Genomic DNA, 17,456 nt, shown 5'->3' with positions numbered 1-17,456 from the left:
GGATGTAAGATCAACTTCAAAATCAAGGGCAGCAGTTCCAACGGGAAATGTGAATTGAAAGGTACCAACTCCTCATGGCAGCCAGAGATACACAGTGTCCAGGACTCGACTTCGACAAAAACTACAAAAATGAAATAGAAGGACTGGAGGAAGACGTGATGATCCCGGGTCGGGTAACAATATTCTAAAAATGTCATTTTCCCCCAAGTCATTTTATACAGTCAGTGCAATCTTGACAAACATTGCAGTTGGCTATTCTGAGACATTTGACAAATTTACATGAACCTGCAGGCTAATCGTTCACCAAAGGATGAGGGGTGTGGCTCTCAGTTGTGGAAGCACGTNTGAGGAGAGGAGGCACGATAGCTCCTGGCCTGTGCGTTTGGCAACTTGGATGGTAGGTCAGCATGTGGTCCTAATATACCTTTTTTTAAAAGAAGTGTTTCTTTGGAGGGAAAGCTGTCCCCATAAAGACAAGATATGCCCGGGCCTGTTTACACTTTGCAGCCCGGAGGGAAAATAGGGAATCTGGGGGCAAGAGGGTGGGGAATTATAGGGCCCTTCCCGCCTTCGGGTCGGTCTGACTCCACGCTCACATGCAGTCTTCTAACGAACTTAACCGCCTTCCAGGTGCATTGATACGAAGATGGGGGGGTGGGGTGCCCAGAAGGGAAACCAGTGATGCTGAAGTCCCCCAACTCAGGCAGTTCTGGATGTAAGATCAACTTCAAAATCAAGGGCAGCAGTTCCAACGGGAAATGTGAATTGAAAGGTACCAACTCCTCATGGCAGCCAGAGATATACAGTGTCCAGGACTCAACTTCGACAAAAACTACAAAAATGAAATAGAAGGACTGGAGGAAGACGTGATGATCCCGGGTCGGGTAACAATATTCTAAAAATGTCATTTTCCCCCAAGTCGTTTTATACAGTCAGTGCAATCTTGACAAACATTGCAGTTGGCTATTCTGAGAAATTTGACAAATTTACATGAACCTGCAGGCTAATCGTTCACCAAAGGATGAGGGGTGTGGCTCTCAGTTGTGGAAGCACGTCATGAAGCCGTAAAAGCAAGTCTGTGGGCATTGCTGCAGGGGCCAGGGGTTCCATCAGAGTGGACCAGGAGCCCATGTGCACGTCCCTGCACGTGGGAGCTTAAGTGTACAATCGAGTGGCACCACAGGAATGAAGTGGCTGGGTTCACTGCATGGAGACAGAAGTACCCAACACCGGGCACTAGGGGGCTCCACGTGGAGTCCAGACCAAATGAAAGAAGGTGTAGGTGTAAAGCTAATAGGGAACCTATCTCGTGCCCGAGGACAAGGAAGGGCTTCTTCCGTGAAAGTTCAAACGTGCAGACCACAAAGCAGCCTACTGCATCTTGTACGTGAACATGAAGGGTTGTTGTCAGTGGAGTGAGCATGGGTAGAGCTAATGAGCTGAAAGGGTGGGAGAGCACATTTGCTACACCTTTGGCAGTGAAGGACCAGCACTGGGGATCCAGAGGGCACTCCTGCACAGCAACAGGAAGCCAGCAACTGAAACGGAACAGTAGGGAAAACCCTCAAAAACTGGAAAGCATGTGAAAAGGTGCATCAGGTAACTGGTTATCGGAGAGAAAAGTAGAGAGAGTTGGATAATCTCAGAAATGGGCTAGGGCAGCGGCTCTCAACCAGCAGCAAATTCGGACACTTGGTGGTCATTCGTGCCAACACCACCGAGGGTGGGGAGAGCCTGCTGTCGGCGTCTGGTGGGCAAGGGCAGGGCCGCTGCCGAACGCCCCTCAGTGCCCGGTTCAGGTCCCACAGCAAAGGGTCTGGTCCCAGACGTCGGTAGTGCTGGGGTTCAGAAACCCTGGCTTAGAGGAACTGCGCAGATACGGTCTCGGGAGTAATGTGGCAGGGTTTCACCGTATGTCCTGCAGCCCCACAGTTCTGCTCCAGGACATAAGTCTGAAAGGAAGTCTTTAACACAGGCACTTACGGGGTGTGCACAGGGCTGTTCACTGCAATGCTGTTTGTGACAACTCGGTGGGGGAGGGGCAAGCTGATGTCCATCTGTCAGGGGGAGGTTGTTGGGTGAAATGGGATGCTCTCACCAGGGGTTATTCAGTGGCACCTAAAAGCAGCATATGAGGTGTCCACGTGGCAGCATGGGTGGATCTGAACAAATGTAGCATTCAGTGAATAAAAGCAGCAAACAAGATGGAATATCGAACAATACGCCATCTGCATCAGTTAAAAACATGCGTGTAACACAAGACAGACTCAACGGAGCAATGCCGGCCCCCGTGGAGGTGGCAGAGGCGGGAATCAGAGGCGGGAAAGAAGAAGAGCAGAGATCGGCATGGACCCATGGCGATGTGCCAGTGGGCGCCTGCCTGCAAAGGAAGTTGGTGTTTCTCGTAACCTGCGTCTGGTACTGAGCTCTCACGTCGGACAGGAGGCTCGTAGGTTTCTCTGGTGTTTCGGGTTGGCGGTGGCCGGTGGCCAGCACTGCTCCGCTCTCCCGAGGCTCAGCTCTGGTTGTGATCTGTGTAGATGCAATCACACCAGCTGTTTGGGGCGGGGCAGAAAAGCCGATTTCGTCAGTTGGCCACGGCCTTTCCCACAGCAGCCAAAGTTTGCCCCTCCCGAGAATCTGTCACGTGACAAACACGCACCGTGACGTATGTGAAGGTCTTTCAGAGTTATCTCGGGTTTTCTAACTGTATCACAGAAATGCAGGAAACACAGTCTACTGCTTTAACCCAGTACCGGCGTTTCAAAGCATTTACTGCCCGTCTTTGGGGCCTGTGTGTGTGTGTGACAGTGTCCGGGTACAAGTGCAGAGCATGTGTCAGAGGGACAGTGCAGACTGGAAGTGAGATCCACGCGAAACCCTGGCAACACATGGGCCGTGGCTGTGTGCTTGGTGCCAGGAGCTCCTTCTCGGCCCACCACCCCCTCAGCTGGTCTCTGTCCATCGATTCACGCCAGCGTGTGGCCTCAGGATCACAGCGCCCCATTTGCCTTCCGAGTTCTTACTGTGTCGCAGCCTGGTGCCGGGCCCCGGGATTCAGTAGTGTGTGATACACAAAGATGCTACTACCCTCATGGGCTTACACTGTAGGGGAGGAGGCAGGCTGAACACAGGACCATGCAAACAAATTTATAGTTAAAAATTGTTAAAAGTGGACAAGATTGCTGGCTCTCGCCATGGCAGAGTAACTGGGAGTAGACTTACCCTCGTGTTATAAACAACCATAAAATGGGGGAAAATACAGGGAGGGGCGAAAGTCAGGTTCACGGTTGTGAGTGTGGGAAAGTTTGTTCTTGTATTATTTACTGATAGTTGTATTATTTTCCATGCAAACCACTGTAAATGTGTTTTTGCTACACCTTGTATAGGAGAGGCAGGACCGTACGTGTGGTGAGACTGTCCTGGCTTTCCAACGCTGGACTGTATGGCCGGGAGTCTTCCTGAGCTGAGACGAATGAGTTCGGGGAGGAAAAGGTAGCTGGGGTCTGTGGGAGGGGAGTGTGCAGAGAAGGATGCACCAAATTCTCCGTGAGTCTCTTGGAGGCAGTTTCTGGACTGCAGTGCGGGAGGTGGGGGCGGGAAGTCCAAGTGGAGCCTGGCGATCTTGCTGAGGTGGGGAGAATGCATTTGGAGTTGGAAAGGCCATGGGGGCTAGAACTGAAAGGGCAGAGCTCCAGAGAGGAGGAGTTCCAGAAATCTGCATAGGGGTTCCCTTAAGTCTTTGGCCAAAGACCAAACTGCTGCAAGTGTCAGGTGAAACCCTCATGGGCTGGGCAGGAACGGCCTCCAAGAAGGCAGTATATCAGGGAGCTGTCAGGTAAACACGTCCCAGAGTTCAAACAAGGCCAGGGTTCGCTCAGATGGCCCCTGGGTGGAGCGCAGATCATGCTGAACATGTGGGGCTCCCGTCAGAGATCCTGGGGGACCATGCGCTGGAAGTGGGGCTGTCAGCCTTAAAATAACAGGTACTTTAGATCTGTTGTAAAAGAGCTTTAAAAGAATCAAACCAACCCTGGCTGGTGTAGCTCAGTGGATTGAGCGTGGGCCTGTGAACCAGACGACCACGGTTCGATTCCCAGTCAGGGCACATACCTGGGTTGCAGGTCAGTTCCCAGCCAGTTCCCAGCAGGGGATGCACGAGAAGCAACCATACATTGATATTTCTCTTCCTCTCTCCTTCCCTTCCCCTCTAAAGATAAATAAATAAAATACTTTAAAAAAAGAATCAAACCAATTCACAAGGAACTTCGCTGCCTGCCAGGATACGTCCTGCATTCTTTATACAACTATTACAAAATTAGCAAGAAACCTAAACTTCATGATGGTCAGCAGCTAATCAAAATGACTAGACACGAACAAGCAGGGAAATGTGATTCACAACCAGGAGAAACGTCAATCGGGAGACCAGCCCAGAAATGAGGGAGATGATGGAAATCAGATTTTAGAACAGCTCTTATTCATATGGTCCATCTGCCCAGAGATGTAAAGTAAAATGTTTCAAAGAAAGAAATGGAACTTTTAAAAATAAATATCTGAAATGAGAACTTCACTGGAATATATTAAAGTTAGATGATATACTTCAGAAGTAAGTAAATGTGAAGACCGCAGTACAATTATTCAGAATGAAGCAGAAACATGGTGGGGGGGAGGGATGAACAGGGCCTCGATGTCATGGGGGAGAACACTAAGTCGTCCAATATGTGAGTAATCAGAGTCCCAGAAGCAGAAGAGAGGGAGGCTGATGCAACAAGTATTTGAAGAAATACTGGCCAAATTTATCCAAATTTGGTAACAACAGTAAATGCACAGATTCCAGAAGATCAGTGAAATTCCAGCAGGATGAACTCTCACACACACACACACACACACACACACACAATGTTATAAGTGGCTGAAAGTAATAAAATTTATAAGAACAGCTGGCGTTAAAAAAACATGTTAGAAAGTGGGGTGGGTGGGGGGGGTGTTGAGANAGCAGAAGAGAGGGAGGCTGATGCAACAAGTATTTGAAGAAATACTGGCCAAATTTATCCAAATTTGGTAACAACAGTAAATGCACAGATTCCAGAAGTTCAGTGAAATTCCAGCAGGATGAACTCACACACACACACACACACACACACACACACACACAATGTTATAAGTGGCTGAAAGTAATAAAATTTATAAGAACAGCTGGCGTTAAAAAAGACATGTTAGAAAGTGGGGTGGGTAGGGGGGTGTTGAGAATGACCTCATGACTGCTGACTTCTCATCTCAAAATATGCAAGCTTGAAGCAAATGGAATGACATCTCTCAAGTGCTGGAAAAAATGGAACTATCAACCTCAAGTTCAAAATCCAGCAACGACAAAAATCCTTAAAAACTGAAGGCAAAAGAAAAGCTTTGTATACATACACAAAAGCTGAGAAACTGTGTCCCCAGTTGACCTGCATTACAAGAAATATTAAAGTTCTTCAGGCAAGAGGGAAATGATACCAGACGGAAGCTTGCATCTGCACAAAGGCAGGAAGAGGGCAGGAAATGGTAACTATAGGAGGAGATATAAATGCCGTTTTTTCAGCTTTAAAAACATTTAGAAGGATAATTGTTTAAAGCAAAAAATAATCATGCTGTGTGTGGCCTCTGTCTCACGTAGAAATAAAATGCACAGCACCTGAAAAGATGGGCGGGAGAAATGGGTGTGTTCTCTTGTCAAGTTCCAAGTTCCTATGTGACACACGAAGTGATATAGCATTGAAAGGCAGACTGGGATGAGTCAAACATACCAGTCGTGAATGGTGGAGCAACCACTAAAAAATTAAAGCAAAGATGCATGAGTAATAATCTAATTGTGGAAATAAGATGGGATGTTAAAGATTACTCAGCAAGAAAGCGGGAAGAGAGGAAAACAGAAAAAAAGGGACAAATATAAAACAAAGAGCAACATGGTGGGTTCACACACAACGATCTTGCTAGTTATGTTAAATGCAAGTGGCCGAAATGCTTCGATTGGAAAGCGGAAATTGTCAGACTAGATTTATAAAAGGCCCCTGCTATAAGGAGTCTGTAAGAAATGCACCTTAAATACAAAATAGAGAAGAGATGAGCCAGCTTGGACCAGCTGCCTTCAATCTTCCCTGAAATCAAGGGGCTGGGGGACTTAGTGATGTGCCGAGTTTATGACGCCCAGGGGTGTCCCTCTGGTCCGTGCAGCTTCTCCATCCGTCTCTACTTTCAGCAGGAGAGTGTTTGGGGACAGAACGTTCCAGCAGCTCCAGGAACGGAGCTGAGTCAGAGGGAGACCATTGAGGAAGCAATTTCAGGTACTTCACAACTTAACATTTGAATAGTTTCCAATTGCTTCAGGCATACAGGTTGGCTCACCTTGAACTACAGTGACCAATCGGGATAGAGTTTATTCTATACTCTGTCCTATCTGCAGGCTTCCCACATTGACAGGGGGGGTTGTCAAACTCCAGCCCAGGGCAGTATGACTCTGAGGGGCCTGGGAGGCTGTGGCTCTGGGGGGAAGCTGGGGCCGGCGGGTGGGTCGAGTCACACTTGTGTTTCTTCCTCTCGAGAGCATCTCTTCCCGGGTAATCAGACACAGATGCTCCTGTTAGGACCTGCTCCCGCTGTTCTCCTGGCTCTGGGGCCTCTTCTGGGGCAGACAGCGGACCCCAGCACCCACCCCCGCCCTCCGGTTCTCTGGATTTGAGCTGGTGCGGCTGTGGCCGCGGATGTGGGCAGGAGGACTCCAGGGCCCCTTGCTGGGGCAACAAAACGCTCCCTGTGGCTTCTCCCAGTCTTTGAACTCACTCCAGCTTCTAGACACGCAGAAGTTGGGTTGTCAGTTTTCTCTACAAAACGCTTTTCCCCTGCTGTCTTTAGGACAGAGCAGAAGCCTGTAAATGGGGCAGTTTGGGGCATGGGGGGTTTAGTGCACAAAGCAGGTGAGGGGGACCAGCAGTCTCCGAGGGCATGATGCTCCTCAGCGCCCCCGCCCCCCGCACTTCCATCCCCTCCGTGGGGAGAGCCCTCGCCAAGCTCAGTGCCCGGGCAGCCGCCAGAACGTGGAGGCAGAAAAAGAAAGACTTGAATCTCTAGAAGCAAATGACCTGAGGTGTGATTTCCTCAGGCTCCTGGGGAGAAAGAGGTCCCACTCACAGACCCCGCCACAGCCTGTTTCTGGGAGTCCAGGCCTGACGGGCCCTGAGCACCCCGGGCCGGCTGCAGGCTGGCCTCCCGGACCTGCCGAGCTCCCTGGTGTTGTCAATGGCTTGCCTTTGGTGTGCTCGCTGCCCTCACACCCCCCTCCTCTTCCTTTCTCCCCTTCCCTGCAAATTTGGAACTGGTTTGAAGAGTCGGCCAATTTGAACATCTCTTTGGCAGGAGAGGTGGGGATTTTTACTTTTCCACCGAAGGGCCTGCTAGCGGATTCTTCGCCAGCCGGAACCTGGCTCTCAGGGAGAACAGAGGCAATATTTTCCTGGGACGGGATGAGCAAGAAGAGCTTTTCCAGTGAGGCCCCAGCTCCTGAACTCCGTGCCACCAGCACCACCCGTGTCATTGACACTGACCACTCTGTCTGCCCCACCTGGCCTGGCCCCATCCCGGGGAGTGGGGGGGACCAGCCAAGCATCGGAGGAACAGCAGTAGAAGGGCTTCTTCCCGACCACGTGGACACGGTTAGATTTGGGGGGATCGTCGCATTTCCCTCACCGCAAGACACCTTACACAGATACTGGAGAGACACAGCACTAGTGACCTGGTGCCTGGAGTCACTTGACCAGGGGAGGTCCCCAAGGGAGTGTGCTGGGAGGTGTCTAGTGTCACCCAGGCAGGGACTGACCCCTGTCCCCTGGCCCACACACACTCGGCTCGGCTCTCGGCTCGGCTCTCGGCTCTGACTGGCTTTCGGTCCTCAGCCCTCTGCCAGGTTGCCTGGTGAAGGGGCTGCAGCTGGTTCTGGAAGTCATGGGGGAAAACGCAGACTAGATTCAAACGGACAGGGTTCGGATGTCTCTCTTTTCCACCCCAGCAAAGCCTTCTCGTCTCTCTCTCCCCTCCCTGCCTCTAATTTCTTCTTCCGTGTCCTGACACCAGGCCCTTTGAAGGCTCTGCCCCCCGCCCCCGGGTGCTCTCTTTTCAAACTCTTGCAAGCGCCTGAATTTCAGTGGTGTGTCTGAATCAGTACCTTCCAAGCCACCAGCTCTGCAGTGCCCCTGAGGACCGACTCCCCTTTCCTGTCGAGGCGAATTCACACTGATTGTCCACAATGACCCCGACTCTCAGGTGGGGATGGGCTCCTTGTCCCACTTGGTGCGTTTTTGCTGGTGGCCCTGTTGCTGGCTCTGTCCCACACCCCGGACATCGGTCCCTCCGCCTCCTCACGCCATGGTGCTTGTCCCCGTTTCTCCTCCATCGAGCCTGGGCCTGGCCCGCTGCTGTACTCCAGAAGGTCGTGGAGACACGGATGAGTCATCCTTCTCTGCGCCACTTCCACCGTTTTGCAAAGACTCCGTTACAATGTCTGGGTTTGTGGAGCGAGGAAACCGGGCATCAGGCAGTTTGTATTTGCCTGGTTTACGTCACCAGCAAGGCCATGGGCAGTGCTGGGATAGTTAGGATGTGAGGTGGGGAGAGAGAGACACACAGACAAACAAACAGACAGACCGAGGAATCTAATCCTCTTTCTTTCTCCTTGACCTTGAAAAGCATCCCCACACCCTGGTGAAAGTACAAAGAAGACTTGGCCTTGGCCTTGTAACTTCCTCATATGTTACTTTTAACTCCTGCACTCCCGGCCAAGTTCTTTCCAAGAAAACGATCTCCTTGATCTCGGTTGAAGGCTTATTTTTCGAGCGTACATTTCATTTGCTGTTATTTCATAGACACGTCATGGCTACAGTTTCCTACTAAGTGGCCTCACACAGGATGGCTGTATGTATTGTTCCGATTCATACACTCAAGTCCATAAATCTCTATAGGTTTTTTTCAGTGCTATGGACAGAGAAATACATTGGAGAGTGTGTGCCTGTGATCTGGCTTGTTTTAGGAAAGTTTTCGCCTGGGAAGTCAATGCCCTGTGACTTAGGAGCAGTGCCAGGGCTGAGAGGGGGAGCGTGTGCAGCAGTGAATCTGTCCCCCTCCTCGCAGGCAGAGTCAGAAGTGGGTGGGAGGGGCCCTGGGCGGGAGATGATGTTAAAGGAAAATTACGTGAGACTCTTGGTGAAGGCGCTTGGTGAAGGCAGACTTCCTTCGGGCCCCAGGTGATAGGTGTAGGCCCCGCCTTTGGGGTTCTGTCCTGGGTGAGTGGCTGGGATGAACTCTGAATGCAACTGGGAAAAGCGGGAATTTGTAGCCAAGGAGCAGGGCAGGGAGGTCAGAGGCTGGAAAATCACTAAGAGGAACCATCAGGGGTCCTTCCAGCCTCTAATGGGGTTCCTGCTGGAGGCAGGCGAAGGCCATCAGACATCACCTGGGGAAGGCAGGGGCCGAGGCACCTGATTGGGTATCCACTATGACCGGATGTTGAGGATGGAGGATTCTGGTTAAACTGGTTGAGCAGGATCCTTGCTAAAATCAGACAAGAACACGCAAGTCCACGGTGGAGGCCTGGCTGGGTGGAAGATCGCGCTCGGAGCCTTATCCGAGTTTGGTCTAGGAGGGACTCTTTGTCTACAAGGAGCTTTGACTCTACGGCTTTGTTGTTTACACTTAAAAAGTGATGTTTCTGCCACCTTCAGAGCCATGGTCCTAGACCAAAGACAAACGCTTAGCACGCCCTGCCAGGCCCTAGTCCCCGGATTCACGCAGGAGCACTGACAAATCTCGGAGAGGGCCTGCAGTCCCACCTCCGTGGTGTCTGGAGAAGAGGTGGTCTGCTCCGACTTGGCCTTGACTTCCAAACCTGCCCACCGTCCTGCTGAAATGCAAATAGCTCGCCAGCTCCAGCTGTGCTTGAGCAGAGGGGACTCACCCAGTGAGCAGCATTCCCACCTTCCGGAACAGAGGCAAGACTTCCTGGAGAATCCCAATGGAGATGCAGTAGCCAGAAACCAAAGACTACACAACAGTGATGGCTGTTTCTCAGGAAACGGGTTTCAATTTGAAAAGAAGACCTGGAAAAAAGTTGCAAGTATGCTTGGACAAATATGAGAACATGTTAATTAATTCAACCCCCTTGGCTCGGTTTCTCAGAAATGGGGCCTCAACCTTCACCTCCGCTGGGATAGCTCTTATAAAAATAATACAAACATGACAGAAACGTAAGGAATACGGCAGGTGCTGGCGAGGATGTGGAGAGATTGTAGTCCCCCTGTACTGCCCCCCTGTACTGCCCGCGTGGGCATGAAATAGCGCAGCTACAGCGGAAACAGTCTGGCTGGTCCTCAGAAAATTTGGCGTAGGATTATCAGGTCACCCAGCATTCTGCTTCTGGGTTAACACCCAGCAGAACTGAAAACAGAGACCCAATCCCGTAGGTGTGCCCATAGTCACAACAGCATTATTCACAATAGCCAAAAACCACTAAAAAAAAAAAAGAGCGAAACAACCCAAATATCCATTAACAGATGGATGGCAAAGGCAGTGGGACATGTTTGTGCCATGAAACATTGAGCCACAAAAAGGAAGGAAATTCTGACACTTAATACAACGTGGATGAACCTCAAAATCACAGCGCTAAGTGAGATAAGCCAGACACACAAAAGGACACAAATTGTATCATTCCACTTATCGGAGGTACCTAGATGAGTCAAGTTCATAAAGACAGAAGGTGGAATAGAGTTCCCCAGGGACGGTGGGGAACTTCGGCCTCCCCCTCCCTCCTCCTCCCCCGCTCTGGCTGCCTCTCCTCCCTCTCCCTCTCTCTGCTGTCCTCCTGCCATCTCCCCCTGCAGCCCCTCCCCTTTCAGAAAGGCTCAGTGGCGGTGGCACTGGGAAAGTGCCCCGGGGAAGGCGTCTGTAGCAAGCACAGCCCACGGCCAGTCCACAGCTGTGGAGCCTGCAAGGCCTACGCGCTGCTGCTTGGCAGGCGGCCTGGGCTCTCAGTAGAATGGTGCTTTGTTACCACCCGTGATCCTGCACACCGAAGTGAGCGGCAGGATGACCCTTGCCCACCTGGTCACATGCTCTGGCCCTCAGGGCGCGGTGTGGCCCTGCAAGGGACAGGGCAGAGAGGAGCTGGGACAGGCTCCCCAGGTCAGACAAAGGCGAAGGCGCCCGGGGCCTGGGACTGCCTCCTGGTAAGGCCCCCAGGGTTTGGTCTAAGGACCCGTGGGAAAGACATGAACTCCCTGGGTTCAGTGCAGCCTCTTTGGATGTGACCGCAGGGCTGTGACTGGGCCAGCCCTGTGGGGAGAGGCAGGGGAGGTGGGTCCCTGCTGCTGGCTGAGGGGACGGGCCTGGAGCAGTGGCCACTCCTCGCTCACACGCTGCCCCCGTTCTAGCTCAGAGCTCACAGAAGCCTTCATTCAGAGAATTTTTTGCCTCATATTGTCCTTCATTGAGGACTTGCAATGCTACAAGGTGTCAAACACCACCATCGCGCATGTACAGGAGTTTCAGCTTGTCGTCCACCACGCAGTTTGTGCCCAGGTCCGTCAGGCCACAGGGAAGCTGAGACACATGGATACTCAATGGCCACCTTCAGGGCTAAGCTGGCCAGGTGAGCAGGCGGCAGCTGCCAGCAGCAGGAAGGTCCACACACACCATATTTATCTGTCCCCCTCTCAGAACCTGGGATCCCACCCGGGAAGACCATCCTTCCCTCTCCCTTTGAAATGTGTATGGGGGCTGGGAGGGCGAGGTTAAGTGACATTAGTGCCCTGGCTGGTGTGGCTCGGTTAGTTGGAGCATCATCCCATAAACCAAAGGGTCGTGGGTTTGTTTTGGGGTCGGGGCACGTACCTGAGCCACGGTTCGGTTCCAGTTACGGTACGAGAGGCAGCCCATCGGCGTTCCTCTCTCACATCAAAGTTTCTGTCCTTCCCTCCTTCCCTCTCTTCCCCTCTCTCTAAAATCAATAAGCATATCCTTGGGTGAGGATAAAAAAGTAGGTGTCGTTGGTCACACAGAGAATATTTTCCAGGTCATTCTGCGGCATCTTCGACTCTGATCGGGAAGGAGGCCACTTCCCCCCGCCGAGGTTCGGGTGTCCCCGTCCAGCCATTGCTTGAGCAGGAAGCAGACGGCAATTTTTTCAAGTTGCTCCTTGGCCGGTTCCTGAGCCCTCTGAGCCTCAGATGAGGTTGTTTTAAAACCTGTTTTACGGGGATGAGAAAACCAAGCTTCTCGGATCGTCTGATATGAAGCAAGCTTTTTGTAAAGTGTGACTGATGTTTTGAATGAATACAATGGAGTCGGAAGATGATCTGGTGTTTGTCATCCACCGCAGTCACCGAGGAGGTCCTTCCCTGGCCCTGGTGAGGTCGGGCAGACCCCCTGCCTCCGTGGGCTCCCCTCGGGAGAGAGGGCTATGGGGGCTGGAGCTCCTGAAACATACTCCCCGTTCGGCAATTAAAATGTCCCGTCCAAGGTCTGGGTGGGGGGTCAAGGCCAAATCCACTGAACACGGTGGCCCCACTGTGTGTCCGTGTGGCTGTTCAATGCCTGAACCTCACCCTGCAAACACGCCTCACCCAACCGAGCCGACATCTCTACTAAAAAGTTGAAAATTAATAGACAGATGAACCAAGCCAAGGTCTCCGTGACGGAAAAGTTGGAAGTGGACAGACAGACAAACCCACTTAGACACATTCCCGTGGAGCCTCGACTGTGCTTCGTTGAGCTGACAGCCAGCGCCCTGGATGAGACCCCCTGCCCTGTGGAAGACGGGCGATGACTGCACTTCACCTTGAAACTGGGAAACACAGACAAGGGTTTTGACCGATTTAACAAGCCCGTTGCTGAGGTTGACCTTGATTCATTTAGTACCATTTACCTACCGTCTCTCTGCACCTTTGTCTCACCTCATAGATCAGTTACTTTTCATTAATGAAAAGTAACTTTATTAAGGGATCATTTAAATACTCAAAACGCTCCCCCTGTAAGTGTTCAAACAAACGCTTTCTGTGCCTTTTCGTCACCCCACAGGGCGTTGTGCAGTCATCACCGTGAGCTACTTCTGGGACTTTTCCATGGACCCAGGAAGTTCCCTCGGCCGTTTGCCGTTAACACCCGCCCCCACTTCAGCCCAAGGGACTCCGACCTGTTTTCTGCTCCATAGATTTGCCTTTTCTAGGCATTGGGCGTAAGTGGAGGATGGAATGAGCACCTACCAGTGGCTGATTGTATATTATTTACAATAACCCTGTGTCCGTTCCTGGGGAGCGTTGGGAAGTGAGGGGGAGACTGCTGCTCCCATATCCTTCGCCGAGTCGGCGGACAGGGTTCTGATGAAGCTCCGCTTCGAACTTGATCTTCATGCCACCCACCCTGCCTCCTTCCCTCTCTGCACACCCCTCCAGGACCCCTCCTCTGCCACAAGGATGCTCGTAAGGACCTGAGGCCTGGAATTTATTGAGCCAGCATCTTTTCCTTTATTTCAAATTCCTCCAGCTGGGTGGGGTTTCCGGTTCAGGGCCGGGACCCAGAGCGAGCCCCCTCCCTGCTTCTACCCCCCCTCGGAGGGGAGGGATGAAGTCCAGTCTGACCTGGGACTGGACTCCCTGGGGAGAAGCAGCACTGTACGGGTTTTTCTGTCCCAGGAACTTTGGGGACAGACTGTCTGGAGCAGGCAGAGACTGTCCGGCTCTCGGGGGACGGGGCGGAGAGTTTCACACTGCCCAGTCGGCGCCCAGGACCCCCTGTGTTGGCCCCAGGGGGGAAACACCCCCATGGTGAGAAAATGCTCACTCAGGGCCCCATGCGGCCCCTTCTTGTGTCAGGCCAGCCGGTGCCGGAAGCTGGTGAAAGCCAGGGCTCTGTGCGCTGGACCTTCGAGTACTTAGTCAAGGGAGGAGGTCAGAGAAGTACAGGAGGGGCTGGCAGAGACACCCGGACCAGGACGTAGGATACGGCGGGTGGTCTTGGCCATCTCGGAGCTGTGGCCTCACGAAGAGGCAGCACAGAGTCCGCACGCGGAGTCCACTTTGGTCTTCGAGGTCAGGACGGAGAGGGGGGTCCCAGGGGAGGCAGGGGGTCGACAATGAAAGGGGAGCGTGAGGGCTCTGCACCAGGAGACCTACTGAAGTTCACGGCCCAAAAGTCGAGTCCCAGCTGGACGGGCTGCTTCTCACCAGGGAGGCCTCAGATGTTCATGGTCAGGGTGATGAACTGGCAGCAAAAAGAAACAGAGAGAGAAGGGGACAGAGAAGGTGGGCAAGCCTCCAGCTCCCGCCCAGCCCAGGAATGGCCCCCCTTCCTTCCCGCCACAGGAATGCCTCTCGCTGACCACTCCGCCTGCAGACGTGGACTTTGGCCTCAACTTGAAACATGTAAACAGTAGATTCTTAGCCCTTTGCCCTTCCCAGAGCTCCTGAGCCCTTTCTGAGCAAGCTTAGGTCAAGTGCAGACAGAGAGGGAACCTTGCTTTCTCCCTGTGGATCCCAGCGGCCTCCCCAAGGCATGGAGGAAGGTTGCCTAAGTGTTTTTTTCCTGATCAGGGGTCCCCTCACCTTGAGAGAGAGGTGGCCCCCATCACGGAGGGGATGCAGGAGAGGGGAGCTATTCCTTACCTCCTCCATCCTGAGTCCCTCATGCCCCCCCTTCCCACCAGCTTTCTCATCACCAGGTGGCCCCTGAGGGGAACAGGTTTCCAGTAAATGTGTTTTTTCTCTCCTCTCTGCCACCCCTCCCACCTTCCCCCTGCTCTGGGCACTGCATGAGCCAAGGCCAGGGGCATGGAAGTCAGCCATACAGACTCTTTCAGCAGGGAAGGTGCTGGTGAGGCCGACTCGGGCAGAGTTTCTATGCCCTGGGTAAAAGGAAGAGGTGTTCCGAATGGTGGCTCTTGAATGTGACCACACACAGGACTCCACGGGGAATTTAAGCCACACCAGTGCTGGGGTCTCAGCACCTGACGTCTGGATTGAATGGGTCTGGGGTATGGCCAAGGCACAGTGGTGTGAAATCTCCCCAGGAGATGCTAACACTCAGCTGGAGTGGAGCAGGTAGAAACAGGGGTGGGAGAGGATGCGGATTTGTCTTGGAGGGCAGTTAATGCTGGGCCAGGGACAAGAACTCACACCGAACAACTTGGGTCCCCTGAGTCAGGGGGACAGGAGAGAGCTCATTCCAGCCCCCACACCAGTGGAGACTTAGATGAGAAATGGCACCTTGAACCTGAAGCAATGGAATGCTTCCCCTGTGCTTCTGGCCCTTTGGGTCTTTGGCCGAGGGGCCACTGACTACCAAGCCTTTCTGTTCCCCTTGCACTGTGGACGGGTGGCAACTGTCACACTTGCTTCATGCTTATTAGTGGCAAAGCCTTGGGGTGAAGGAGAACTAAAGGTGGGCCCAGCAGCTCCTCTTGTTTCCGTCAGAGACCAGTGTGGGTTTGCACACCCGTCTTGAGAGTCCTGGGTGTTTTTTACAGTCACCGATCAGAGGAGCTTTGTGTAGGAACGTGTTGTCCATGCGAAAGATGAACGAGAATGCCAGGGAAGGAAAACGCCCAGTTTCTAGTCCTAATCTACTTATAATGTACGCAGGGTGTGGGCTGGGCACACGGGAACATTAGTGACGAATCAACACAATAAATTGCCAAATGACACAATATGGTCTTTACCAAACTTTGGGTATAAGTTTTAGGCCCAGATCTCTTTCTGCAAGTGGTGAGACGGAGGCACAGAGCAGGCTGACTGGCTAAAATCAGAGCTGAGGGGGTGGGGAGACAACTTCTCCAACTTCACTGGGTTCAGGAGTCCCTGGGGGGCCCACCCAGTGAGACCTGGTTCAGCAGGCCCGGGGTGGGGCTGGTGCCCTGCACTTGTTTTTGCTTGTTTCATTGAGATATAACGGACACAGAACAGTTGCCGAGATTTAAGGTGTGCATGTGTTCATATGGAACATGTATATACGGCAATATGATTGCCACTGTAGAGTTAGCTCACGCCTCCATCGTGATGATACTTTTCATGTCCTTTTTGTACCGAAAACAATGAAGGTCGAGTCTGAGCAACTCTGAAGTTCGTGACAGACCACTGCTGTCTGTAGTCACTCTGTGTTCCTACTCGCTCCCCCAGGTGGAGCCCAGGCGGCTGGTGCCGGGACCACAGGGGGCCAGGGAGAAGGCAAGCCACCCCCCCAGTTCCTCTTCCCTGCCTCTGAAACTCCATCCGGCTCCCCTCCACCACTGTGGCTGTCATCGGCCCCTGTAACTGGTAGCAGCTGTGTATTTCAGGGGGTTTTGAGGAGTCTGCACGTATGTATACATTCAATGAGCACACACATGTCAAGAATCCCGCAGGATTAAGGGAGCAAAGGGAGTGAACAAATCAGAATGCAGAAGGCAGGCAGGCCGAGGAGCCCGTCTGGCAGAAAGACCAGACGGAGAAGGAGGCAGGGTTTGCTAGCTCACTCTGCTCCGGGTGGCTAATCTCTCCATGCCTCAGTTTCCAGGTCTGCAAAATGGGGGTATTACTAGTCCTTAGCTCATAGGACTATTGTAACAATTATAATGCATAATGCCTTTAAAATATTAGCAATATTTTTGTTGTTTTACCCCCAAAGCGAAATGTTCACCCACACATGCATCTGACAAACGTTTATGGAACGTGAACTCTGGGCCTAGCCCTGGCTGCATCCCTGAGTGGAAGTCTTGGTCATACCTCATTTATGTTCAAATGAATAAAGTCCTTGTTCTTCGTACTGAGTGCCTGGAACACCCCTGGCGGGAAAGACACGACAAAGGCATCACTGCAGGGACTGGTCCTTCCACAGGCTTAGTTTTTCCCCAGTACCAGGGGCATTCCGTGAAGCTTGTGGAGGAGCTGCGCCACCTGGTGGTGATCTTCCATAGCACAGGCCCGACTCAGGACGGCTGCGGGATTCCTCTGGGGGGGTGGCGGGGGTGGAGGAAGACCTGGCCTTGGCATTGGGTGGGATATGGGTTGTCATCTACACATCCAGCTAGCGCCTGGGTCCAAAACATCTCCTCGTCTTAACTTTTGGGGGGCTAAGATCCCTTGCAATACGTGGCCCTGCTTTCAGACTAAAAGCACACGTACATGAAATTTTGCATGAGTCTTAAAGTTTACGAGAAGGGGAGCTTAGTGAGTGTTCCTACAGGTAGGAGCAGCCGGGGTAGGATCGAGAGCCCATCTGATTCAGATGCAACGTCTACTGTGATAACCGAGACAGTGGCTTTGCTCTCTCAGCCTCAGGCTCCTGTTTAGTCCAAGCAGTGAAGCCAGTCAACCCTGGCTCCACCTGACAGTCACCTGAGACCTTCAGAGACACAACAAACTGGGGGAAGAGGCTGTCATAGAACAAAAGAGACAGAACCC

The 17,456-nt window shown here is 52.4% G+C and overlaps 1 protein-coding gene across 2 annotated transcripts in view; it reads right to left on the bottom strand.

Annotated features, from left to right (window-relative positions):
* Nucleotides 1-13,537: 13,537 nt before the first annotated feature.
* CAPN9 (calpain 9) overlaps nucleotides 13,538-17,456 on the bottom strand; it is a 36,290-nt gene continuing 32,371 nt past the window's right edge. For both annotated transcript variants that reach the window (XM_037060213.1, XM_037060215.1), the window contains exons 19-20: nucleotides 16,779-16,837; nucleotides 13,538-14,283 (exon numbers count right to left, since the gene is read on the bottom strand). In XM_037060213.1, coding sequence (XP_036916108.1) covers nucleotides 14,257-14,283; nucleotides 16,779-16,837 — 86 coding nt within the window. In that variant the 3' untranslated portion in view covers nucleotides 13,538-14,256. The remainder of the gene's footprint in view (nucleotides 14,284-16,778; nucleotides 16,838-17,456) is intronic.

The sequence above is a fragment of the Sturnira hondurensis genome, unplaced genomic scaffold (genome assembly GCF_014824575.4).
Source record: "Sturnira hondurensis isolate 20B ecotype Veracruz unplaced genomic scaffold, ASM1482457v3 Scaffold0011512, whole genome shotgun sequence".
Taxonomy (NCBI): Eukaryota; Metazoa; Chordata; class Mammalia; order Chiroptera; family Phyllostomidae; genus Sturnira; species Sturnira hondurensis.
Note: the sequence above shows the minus strand (reverse complement) of the source record. Positions and strands in the feature narration are given on the sequence as shown.